General features: G+C 38.1%; 1 protein-coding gene across 2 annotated transcripts in view; it reads right to left on the bottom strand.

Annotated features, from left to right (window-relative positions):
• The window catches only part of EGFL6 (EGF like domain multiple 6), a 33,183-nt gene that overhangs the window by 5,435 nt on the left and 15,264 nt on the right, over positions 1 to 12,484 (bottom strand). For both annotated transcript variants that reach the window (XM_039550540.1, XM_039550541.1), the window contains exon 8: positions 7,646 to 7,972. In XM_039550540.1, coding sequence (XP_039406474.1) covers positions 7,646 to 7,972 — 327 coding nt within the window. The remainder of the gene's footprint in view (positions 1 to 7,645; positions 7,973 to 12,484) is intronic.

Raw genomic sequence — 12,484 nt, 5'->3', positions numbered from 1 at the left:
CTAACCTATAAGCACTGGAGCTACAGCTTCATTGAATTACAGATTCACAAGGTCATAAAATGTTGATCTTTCTTTAGTGGGCTGATCTGCTTTCTTGCTATAAGGATCAAATTGCACTGAACTCTACCAGAGTCAGTGAGAGAATTCTACCAGAACTCAGCAGAGACTTGGCAGCACTTTGCCAACAGCAGCCTCAAAAAATGGATAATGTCAGAGACTGTAAAAGCCATAAACATTAGGGCATCAAAGGCCTACAGCCCTGTATTCAGGGCAGTGATAGCTGGTGCTGCTGTAACAGAAGCCCCAGAAAGTTATTTTTCTGAAGTCACACTCTCTGCTAGGGTCCTCCTGAATACCTGATCAGCTCTGCTGTCTGCTGGGAAGAAAGGCTCCAGCAGCTGCCCTTCCCCTTCCTCACCCTCCCTGCTACAGCTGGTAAGCACACACTGATGTTTTGATAACCAGTCTCAGTGGAAACCCCTGAGTGAGTTATTCTTTAAAAATTGGTTGATGTGTCTGGTGCCAAACTGGAAGAGTCAGTAAAGCAGCACAGCCAATGAATGTTAGGGACATTCTCTAAGATACTAGCCTGAAAGAGGTGGTTACTCAATAAGCATTATTTCTCAGCCTCAGAGACCAAGGGAAATCCTCTCCTATCTGGTGAGACAGAAGCTTACATATTCTTGTTTACGCTAAGTAATACTCTAAATTACTATAAGTATTTTAAAGTTCTATAATTAAGCTTTTGTTGTATTATTTCAAGTGATTAATAGATAAGTGCTCTCACTCAAAAAATAATCATAAGTCTCAACTTCGTTATGCATACCCTAAGTAACTAATCACACATGACATAAGGGGAAGATCTGCTTTCACTGGTATTCTATCCTTGCAAACACATAAACAGGTGATACCTGTGATATATTCATGCACACCAATGAAAACAGGAGGAGCTTAAAAGTGCCATTTTAGAGGAGTGAGGGAGAAGCCTTTGGATTACTGCTTAGAGAATGTATTAGTGGAAAGCCTGGAACACTGAAGTTCACTTTTCAGCCACGCCCTGTGGGCAGCTGTGCTAAGAAAAGCTCAGACTTCCTCAAAAATGCCAGATGATAGGACCTATGGAAATTACTTTTCCCTACTCAGCATTGTATCATATATGCAAATGCCAAATATTTTAAAAGTCAATACTTTCCCATGGATGCACATTTGTTCAGAAGGGAGGTTTTTTCCCATGCGTTTGACTGAGCTAGGGCTTTCCATTTAAATACTCCAACATGTTCACACATACTTAATTTTAAGAATATACTTAGAAACTACTGCAATCAAGAGCTTCATAACACCATAAAGGCTATGCCATCCACTTCACCTTTGTTCTCCTTCAAAACTGTCAAAAATTGCTCTGTGTACCCCAGTGAAACACACACTAACAAAGAGGCCCTGGAGGCACTTCCAGAGGTGCTGAATTGAGCTGAGGAAGAAGACTCATGCAATCTTACGAGCTTTCTGATAAATTGCCAGGAGCATGTGCTCTCTTGTTGTCCTTGTAGCCTTCCCCTCACCCAGACCATTGCTTAGATCACCTGGATAATATTCATACTTAAGGCAAGGATTAAAATACATCTTTCTCCAATTAATATATGTTTACATATACACATTTAGGAATAGGCACATAGAGATTAGGTGTTAAGTTTATTGTCATGCCATAAACTTGGCCTTGTACTTCATGGAAGAGGGTCAGGCTATGAAAACCCTTGCCAAAATGAAGAGAGCTATTAAAATATGATCAGTTCTGGAAAGAGTGGGGTGATTTAACAGAAGACAACAGCTGCCAGGATGATTTATTTGTTATTGAATTACACTTGAATTCACTTGAGAGAGATACATGCAGGTGTAGCTATGTGTTATCAAGCAAAGAACTTTCATGGACAGAAAAAGAGTCCAGTTTTATTTCCAAATCTGTTTTTGTTTTCAGTCAGGCATTACAGTCAGGTTTTGCACTCACTGAAAGATATCAGCTGCATATTATGAGAAACTGTAAGGTTCAGCTTACAGAAGGGTTTCAGAGAAACCTTACTGCATGAAAAGTGCCTACATTTTACATCAGACCATCCTCACACATAGCCAGGATCCGAAGTTTACTCCTTCATAAATAATAGGCAGAAGTCAGAATTAGTCTTTTTAGCTCTTCTGCTGTCAAGTGGTCTTACAGAAAGGCAGGTCTCATTTCATGTTCCCTAAGAACAAACTCTCACCAACAAAAGAACACATATGTCCCACTCCAGGTACAACAGAGTCCATCCTTTCTGTACTGCAGATGCCCTTCCATCTACTTATCTGCAGCAATAGCTAATATGTAATCTCTGCATACAAACCCCTTCATATCATTGTGCCACATGTTCTTAACCACTGATGTCATCAAGCCCATTAAGAAAACCAAAAACCAGAAAAACAGAGTGGGCACCATAAAAAAACCAAGCAGAATATAAGATGTAGTAAATTTAAGATGAGCTTCCTATGTATGTGGTATGCTACTATTTTGGACTCACATTGAATATCCCATTTCTCTGTTACCACATCCTGCTCTGAAAAAATTACATTTGCCAGAAGTCTGACATGTACAGCTATGAACTGAGCTGTGATCTGAGCATTAATAGCTCACAGAGTGGTGTAATTATCAAAAAATAATAAGATTAAGAGCAAACATCATGATTAACTGTGGGAGCCCTCTTGTTCAGCATTAAGATCTGTGAAGCCATAAGGGAAGCAGACCACTTTTAGTATTGCCAAATAAGCCAGAAACCAAACTCTCTTTATCATTCTTGGTGCTACCAAAGGAAGTGTCTCCATGTAATAATGTGGCTGGCTACGTGATACTACAGGAGTTTTAAGCCCAATGGGAATTTCATAACCTGATGAAGTACAGAATATAGAATTCGGTTGCAGTTGGCAATACCATTCTGGATTACCAGTGGTATCCAAAAAGCACTGAAATGTTAGAAACTGTCAGAATTAAGGTTGTACTTAATTATTTAAGTGTACCTTGAGTGTAGCATCTCTACAATCATTGCTTATATAACCAAATACTTTGGTCCAGCTCTCTGTGTCTTCTTCCATATGGAGAAAGGGCATTTCTCATGTAATAAAGAGCTTTCCAATACTATGGTTTACTCTCATTTTCTATACATCTGCAAATTTTGCAGTAAATAGGACATATTTATTATATTATTTAATAATAATGAATAAATAATGATGAATAATCATATTGATAAATAATTCATCTGTTAATAAATAAATATTCATATTTATTAAACTGCACCTTTCACAACAGGACGGGTCCTTCCTTCACATTGGACAAGGCAAGTATCCCACAGAAAATAGTAATTTGAAGTAATTTCAGACTGTATCATAAGATATAAAAATATATTAAAAAAATTAAGTTTTCATTGATGAATTAGTTTCAACATTTCTTAAATTTTTTGGGCTTCACTTTGCTATCTTTAGCTATTGTGTGGTTTTTAAAAAAAAAATTGTGAGTAGCAGTTCTCACAAAGGTCCAGTATTTTGGTAGCTGGGCCTATTTTAATAATTTCCATCTCCATATAATATTTCCTTTTTTTTTTTTTCCCTCTACAATATTTTTTCTCTGGCTCCCTATATGTTTATTCTGTAGTAAAACTACTATGATAAAATAACACATCAATTTAAGGAGACCTTTCTATTTTTCCTAATTAACTACTCTTCCTGGAAGACAAACAATACCAGTATTAATAATACAAAAGGCAGATGCTATGTGAATACTTGAGGGGATTATATGGAGGAATTTCATGTTGTAGTAAAGGAATCTGCTGAATAGACATCAGCAAAGAAAGGAAAAAATGTACAAATTTATGAGCTGTAAATTTGAGCTAATGATGTTCTCTGAAGGATCACTCAATATCATTAAAATTGAAAGTGTTTTTAAAGCCAAATGTTCAAGCAATTAAGCACCTGAATCATGACTGAATTTTTATGATAGCAAGGATCAAGTACAACACATGGAAATTTAAAAGGAAAGAAAACACAGTTAAGCAATGTATTCAAAATGAAAATGAACATGGCACAATTCTTTAAGTCCTTGAATCACAGTTGGTATCAAACAAGAAAGCCACAAATAATACAGAGTTCACGAACCTAGTGGAACTACATCTTGGGCATGCTGCTATCTCTGCATCAAGTACCACACCAGCTTTCTGCCAGTATCCCCTAGCAAAATAAAATCTCTCTAGCAAGTTCAGCATATAAATCTCTTACATCTGTAAGGGAAAATTCCAGCCAAATGTGACTGAAACAAAGACACTATAGGAAAAAATACAGATGAACCACAATGCTTTAATATTTTCAAGCAGTAATATTCATTGTTACTGCTGTCAGCTGTAGGGGTAGTTTTTGTAGAAACAAGTAGACTCTTCCTCTCTGCCTAGCCCAGGTATAAGGTGTTCAAATGTCCTGATTTTGTTGGGAAGATGCTTGAAAAATAATCTTACCAATCATCATGACAACAAAATATTTTTTGGATTTTCCTATGGACAAAGGATTTTCTCTGTGTGCCCTCAATCAAATTGAAATCTGGAAAATTAGTGCACTCCAAATAGAGTAGCACTGAGTACTCAACTGGAAGGTTGTATAATCCCCCCTTTGCAATTGCATTAGGTCATGTAGCCCAGTACAGGAGACCAAGTTCCCCTTGAATCACCAGGCAGATAGAGCAGAGCCCGTTGTCCTTTTAACCAAAACGCAGGGTGGCCCTACCCTAGGGGCAATATTCCTGGCAATCCTTCGTGACCTGTCCAAGCAGGCTAAAAAAGACACCTGTTTTGATGTCTGAGTTACATCCAGCCAGCCAGCCAGCCAGCCAGCCAGCCCTCCCTCCCAGAAAGGCAGAAAGGGATAGAAGGGCTGACTTGGGTTTTAGTTTTTTTTAACAGGCTGCCGTGCCTCACAATTGAGGAAGCAGAAAAGGCCATAGTCCTTTATGGCACAAAATTCTGAATAAATATATCTATAACTAATAAGAGTATTATTTATAAATAATTTATTATTTACAGTAAATATTAATGGAACCTATTAGTAGTGTGCCCCTTAAAGTGCTAGATCAGCAATATACCCGCAATTCTGTCAAGAAATAAAAGCTTTTAACCCTACAGAAATCACAGTTGCAGGGGAAAACACCCTTGCCAAGGGTAAACCTCCTTTCAGGTTCCACAAGCATTTTGCTGTTAATTAGTCAATCTTTTTGAGTCCTTCCCAGTCTAATCACATTCATATGACATATCTGGTCAATTCACACCACCTTCTTGGCACATTAGCTTACCTTCATGAAGAAGCCCAAGTACCTGAGAACCTAATCTTAACAAACATCAACATATATATTGCAACTATCTTCTGCTCACTTTCTCCACAGTTTCTGCAAAATTATGGCCAGCTTTGGATTAATTAGCATGACTGGGAAGAGTTATGTCCTTCTTCAGGATAGTATTTTGGTGGAAATGTGTGGGACACATGGTTCTCTAAATGTAAACGTATGACCATCATAAGACCTGTGTTTTATTGCTTCTTGTGAGAGAACAGAGGCAAGTCACTTAATCCTTTGCCCTGGGACTCTCAAATGCATTTGGCAGTACCAGCATGGCAAGGATGAACCCCAAGGGTAGTTTACCATACAGTGGAAACTTCAACCCCAATTCTACATCAGCTCCTGCACCTGCTACCTCTTTTAGGTAAGTAATTTATGAAGGTATCCTCAGAAGAGGGAAGGGCCACTTCTTCAGAGGAAGTGGCACATGCTAGTCAGGAGTGAAAGGCTGAGTAAAGACATAGTCTAGGGCTTAGGTGTGGCTGGCTAGAGGGATAGTGACGTCCTGAGCATAGGATCCTTCACTGGGGAGACATGGCACCATTAGTCAGAAATTTGTCACCATTTCATATGGTTAAAAGCTGACAAACAGATGCATGCAGCTAGGAAGCAGCTGCTTTGCTTTTTTAGAAATATTACTGATTCCTGAATTGTGACGTTATGTGCCTACAGTACCAGAGAGAAATCCAAGCATCTTCCAGGATGCAGGTCTACACACACTATTTTCTAAACTACTTTGAAATTCTTGGTTGAAAACACAGAATGAATCACAGAATCATGTAGGTTGGAAGAGCCATTTTTAGTTTGCCTAGTCTGACTTCCTGATCAGGGGATTGCTCAATGCCCAGTTCAGTCATAGTATGAATATCTGCAAGGATAGGTATTTCACAACCTCTCTGCATACCTGTCCCAAATTTTGTCCACCTTCATGGTGAAGTATTCTTTTCATTATATCTAATGGGAATTTTTTTTGTTCCAACTTGTATTCATCACTTCCTGTCCTATTGCTGTATATTTTCAAGAAAAGTCTGCCTATTCCTTCCCTGTAACCTTCCATTAAATAGCTGAAGACATCTATAAGGTCTCTTCTTAGCCCTCCCCTGTCAAAGCTGGAAAAAATAGTTGTCTCAGCCTCTCCTCATGTTGTCCAGGCCCCTGACCCTCGTGGAGCACTGCTAGACTCATGCCAGTGTGTCCTCATTTGTCTTGTAATGGGAAGTCCAAAACTTGCCTTTTACTGCAAAGCTTCTTCCTAAGCAGTCATCCCAAATCCATAATGTTGCATGAGGCTTTTCTCTCCCTTTCCATCTGCTTTTGTTGAGCTTCATAAAGTTCCTGTCAGTACCTCCACAGCCTGGCCAGATCTTAATAGCAGTGCTGCCCTTCAATGAATGGGTCATTCTCCACATTTTGGTATTGTCAGCAAACTTGAAACATGCCATTAGCACTCACTGTTAATATTTGCAGGAAGGGAGGAGATTGGTGAGCAAAGTCCTGACTTTGTTCTGTTTATCAGCTCCCTGGCATAATTTGAGGTAGCAATATTAGTCTATATCCTTTGCTTAAACTGAAACAGTCCAATTACCACTGAAAATAAAAAAAAAAGGGCAATTTTAGGAACATGCCTTTGGCAAAGAAGTTTGTATTCTCCGATGTATTAAGTGAATAATTACATTTTTTCTTGGCTGTCTTACAGTATTACAATATTACAGACCATTTTTTCCAGAGGACTTTAAAATTATCTTTCCTTTAAAAAATACATACTTACCTGTCTTTCCAAGTTAAATAGCAATAAATTGAATGTTAACTTATTTTTTTTTTCATTTTTATTATTATAGTTTTAATTGCTGTGGGATATTATTTATTATTTTTCCATACTTTGGAAAAGGGAAAACATAATGAATGAACTATTGACAGTGTGTGTTTTTCATATTACATATTTTTGCCATATTTTTGAAGAATGTTTGACTGAGATAGCTGTACTAAACACCAATTATAATAATAGAGTTTCTTGGGTTGGAAGGGGCCTTAAAGATCATCTAGTTCCAATATGCTGTGCAATTTCTTGCTGTGTTTTTCAAAGTCTTCAAATGTATTTTCAAATGCATTAACTAGAACCTAACCATCCTATGATTCTATGATTCATTTTCTACAAGTAAATTCTGATAAAGTGTCTGTGTTTTGTGAGGATTTTTTTAGTGTTTATATATGTTTACATTGAAGCCAGAGTTTTTAAAAAATAAAGAAACTTACAAAAGACATCTCCTCTAAGGCTTCTTTCATCAATTTGATTTTCAAAATCTTCCTTCTCCTCTTCATCTGACTCTTCTGCCTCCTCTTCTGCAGCAGCTTCAGTTTCTTTCTCTTCCTCACTGTAGCTCCCACCAAGACCAATACCACCTTCATAGTCCAGTAACTGCAAGTGGGTCTTAGAAGGTGGTGTCTCAGCTGCTTCTGGGATTGCATTCTTGATTGTTTCATGCTTTTTCACACTGCTTTTATGTGCAAGAAGTTTCTTAATTGTGTCCTTAGCTGTTCCAGGGATTCTTGCAATTTCCTTCACTGACTTTTCAGGGATAACTAGAACCAAGAAGAAAACAGAAAATATTAATCTAAGGAATCATTCAGCAATGGGACCATGGTGTTCTTTACAAGGTCCAGAGACCCATAGAATTAAACTCTCTACAACAAGATACAAGTTCAGTTCTGCACAGAACCTAACACACGACTTGCTCAGCTCTGTTGTATGGACAGCTCTGTCTGAGTTACAGTGAAAAGACCAAAGCAATCCTCTGTAATGATCTCTTTGGACTCTCGTGTAACACAGGAGTGACACAGGTCATAGAGCCCCTTACTTAAATTATTTTTACACTGGAGCTTGGGTAAAAAACAAAAAAAAAATCCTGCTTCAATTTGTGGATTAAAATTGTCCATGGAGCTGGGATCCCCTGCACAACAACTGCAGCCTAAAAATAATGAGCATTTCTCTTGGCTATCTTTCATGAACTTCTCTGGCCTAATTTTCCTTCCATGGCAGGCTGAAAGCTACTGAAATGGAGGATATTTTGAGAAGACCTACATCAAGCTGCTCCATCATATTTCTTTTAGCTCTAAGGGATATTTAATTGTACGTGGTAAACACCACAATTCAGAGAAGCATCCAAGAATGCCAAATTATTACCATCTTGCAATTCCAAGATGGACTAGAACATAAGTGTAACATTTCCTGAGAATTTACCATTTTATGATTCCTCTTCAAAGTGAAATACTATAGCTTATAATTTTGGATAAAGTGGTATTACTTTAATTATTCTGGAATTAGCCTTTTGGATACTACTATCAAATGTTGTGCACAACCATGTCATAAACTACTCACAGCCTTCTGCAGTTTGAGTCCTTTATGTGAACTACCTAGGAAACAATGAAAGCTGAGCAGTTCCAGTGTGCTATAAAAAAGCTCTTTCATAGAGAGAGACTATTTTCATCAGTGCATCAGAATAGCCTCATATACTGCTTCCCATCTTTGATTCTCAATCAGTATTGACGTTGCAGTACCTGCAGTCTTTTAGGATTAAAAATTATGGTGGAAGACAGCTGGTTTTATTTCCCTCTGCTTTTGCTGTCTAATGATCGTATTATCAGGGCAAGAATATGTTCCTATTCTCCTCACTTTGTATTTATGAAAGTTTTATAGTAGTACTTTGAGACAGATGGACTGGACTTGGAACCTTGGGTAGTACTATTTTCTCTGTGCTTCTTTTCATGGAGACACAGCACAAGAGAAAACACCACTTAATAGAATAGAACTGCAGTCTAGTAGGAAAAGGGGAAAGTTCCCCACTCCTGGAAAATACAATCCTATCACTGTGAATTTGTCACATTTTATTTATGGCAAGTGCAGCTACATGCTATTAGTATGTCAGGAACAGAATGACTCTTGGTGTGCTCACTGTAGCATCCAGGTGTTTTTGAGATTGCTGTTGGAGTAAACGTGCCAATAAAATAAAAGTCAGAATTGAGGATTTGTTCTTCCTTTCTTTTGGATAAAACTTGTAGGCTTGCTTGTCAAATACTTGGAAGTAAACTCTTTCCTAATACTCCACTAAGTATCCTCTGAAGGATGATGTCATGAAGGATGTAAGGTTCCCTGGGTCTAAACTCAGAATTCAGCAATAAAAATTAACAGGAAAGCTTAATTCCAAACAAATTTCCTCTTGACAATCAGTAACGAGAAACTTCACACTTTTAATAAAGAGGCTATGGGGATTTTCAAGGCCACAGGACTGATTGCTCAGCAAACCTGAACATCTGCTTTTAGTTTCTGCTTTGAAGTTTTCCTCATGAAATGAAAAATTCTTACAGTTCAACATAATAACCTCCGTGGTGTCAGAAAACCAATCTCCTTGGATGTGCAAAATTTAGCAGTGTGGAAAATCAACTGAAAGGAGTGAGAAAAATAGGGGGATGAAAATGTATAAATTCCCATGTGCTTGCACACTCCAATTTGCTGCTGCACTATGAAAATCTCCATGCTTGTGGAGACAAAGAGACTCTAGACATTAAGCATATTTTAGGAGACAGCACTCGTCTCCTTCTAACCTGCATTCAGCTTTAGAGTAGCCAGAGGTGTGGATTTAAAGCTTTTTCTGTCTACCCATAAATTGCAGGAGGACTAATGCAATGTAAGGATACACCACCTTAAACTCAGCCTGTTCTTTTGAATCTGTGGATTCCAATCCAATGCCTGTGGACTTGCCTGAATGAGCAGCTCGCCTTCGCTGGCACTCTGGGGTTCTATAGCTGAGGCAGTGATTTTTCAGGACCCTTTACCTCAAGACATGTAGATAAATGCAGAGATGTTGGTCACAAACATTTGTGCATATATCTGTCCATGTAACTGCAGAGAATTTTGGAAAGTGCAAAGAAATGTAGTGCATTCCACCCCAGCTCTTCCTTACATACCTTCAATCAGGAAGCATGCAGATTAATGCCTCCTGCTCATGCAGTTTCTATTTATTGCCCTAATATGAAAATATCTCAGTTTTCAAAGGTATCTTCTTTATTTGAATTAGAGAGAATTAAGACAAGAAGTAGAACAACAAAGACAAATGGTGGCTGAGGGCTAAAAGTAAAACTTTTCTGTCATCAGTTGCTATACAAAATTATAAACTCACAGAAACTGATTGGTGTAGGATGTCTAATGACGAAGTTGTGAAAGTTGAGTTGAAAAAAATTCATAGAGAGCATATGCCAACCTGTTGACTCTGTCCTGCACTGTGTAAAGGGAAGTGCTCAGGGGATGATACAGGAGAGGGACAGACTGATCTGTTTTCCTTCCCCACACCCTGTGACTGCAGCCAGTGCTGGCCCTGAACATACAGGGGATGCAGTAGGAGGCAGCTTGCTCTGAACTCCAGCAGGTACCCCACTACTTCCACCTTCACACCTCACAGTGTATTTAAAAACCTGCTGAGAGACAAGCCTAGCAGATTGGCTTACAAATCCTTTCATAGCTCCCTTTACAGCTTCTCTATATAAGAGTTGGAGCAGTGGCGGGGGAGACGGACAACCGCTTACCATGTGTAGGTGGAGTCTGTAGATGTGAGTAAAGATTAGATTAGCATGACATACTTTCAGAAATCATTCTAAAAGTTATCAACCTCTTTTAGATTGTCTTAAGAGAGTCTGAAAGCTTTCACAGATACATTAAAAAGACATATTCTGGGCTATTATTTTCTTCTAAACACCATGGAACATCATCTACCAATATGTATTCATACTCTATTTCATTTCTAAAATTTTTACTGTCTTATTTAGGAAAGGATACTTTGAGAAATCAGGGCAAGTTTGTCATGCTGGACTGTGCTTAATACATGACTACACCAGCCAGCAAGGCATCCAGTAGGAAATGTGTGCTGACAAAGCCTAAGTGTTACTCACTAAAGGGTGACAGCAGTATTTGACTCCATACTGAATTGAATTTTAAGAATACCACCAGTGATATGACCACAGTCGCTTCTGAAGCTTTGAAACTTTATTATGTCAAATCAAACCTTTCTCAGGACTGGCAAGTTAATAAGAAAGCAAAATCGTATACGGGGTTTAAGGGTTACCCTATCACCAAGAATGAACAAGTAATACAATAGGCAGAGAGAGAGCCAGCATGAATTTTTATTGACATTTAGATACCCAGCAAAGCATAATGAAGAAGAGTAACCTCTGCCTCTAGCTGGGCAATAACAAGAGTGTCATTGTTGAGCTCCTTAGAGTGATGCCTGTAGACTTTAAGATAGTAATCCTTTTTCCTGTTATTTTGTAGGGCCAAAAAAGTGAAACAAAAATAGGTTCATTTTTTTCCCAGGAATCTTAATTGCTTATGGAACCTTGTGAAACTTTATTCTTAAATAAAAGCTGAAATGCACATAGAAGCATGTGGCAGGGGAAATGTGGGTTTTCAATGCACAATAGGAAATCAGGAAACACATGAACCTGAGAACAGCAACAGATTGCAGCAAGATAGAGGCCAGATGTGGAAATGACTAGAACCCTTTTAGGGATCATTCAAATCAATCCATCTCTATGGATTCTCAAACAAAATGTGTGCTACAGACAGTTCAGAAATAGTCTCTAATGTTTCATACATACAGGAGTGTTAAATGGCAGAAGGGTGCCTTAATAATCACAGTTCGTATTCGTACCAGCAACAGTGTTTGCAGCCTGATGTTTCAGCAGCTTTCTCCAAGATAGTGTACTGACATACAAATTGAATGAAAGAATTTCCACCACCTTCTGTGCACAGCGAATTATATATTACCTCACTTATTAGGTTATTTGGTGGCATGAGGAGTTGTAGCCATAGGAGTTTCATTATAAACAATGTGCTTAGTTGTTCTCCTTTCATACTCCAAAAATTAAGTTATATATTAAAATGGTTTTCATTTTTTAAAAAAAGCAAATACTGCTTCCATGGTAGCCAGTTTTTTTTTGGTTTTTTGTTTTTTTTATACTAGAGACAATTGCTATAAAGAACTAATGCTTCCCCGTGAAAACAGGATTCCAGCTCTGTGGGAAAAATTATGTGGAGTACTGGAG

This window comes from Corvus cornix, chromosome 1 (assembly GCF_000738735.6).
Source record: "Corvus cornix cornix isolate S_Up_H32 chromosome 1, ASM73873v5, whole genome shotgun sequence".
Taxonomy (NCBI): Eukaryota; Metazoa; Chordata; class Aves; order Passeriformes; family Corvidae; genus Corvus; species Corvus cornix.
Note: the sequence above shows the minus strand (reverse complement) of the source record. Positions and strands in the feature narration are given on the sequence as shown.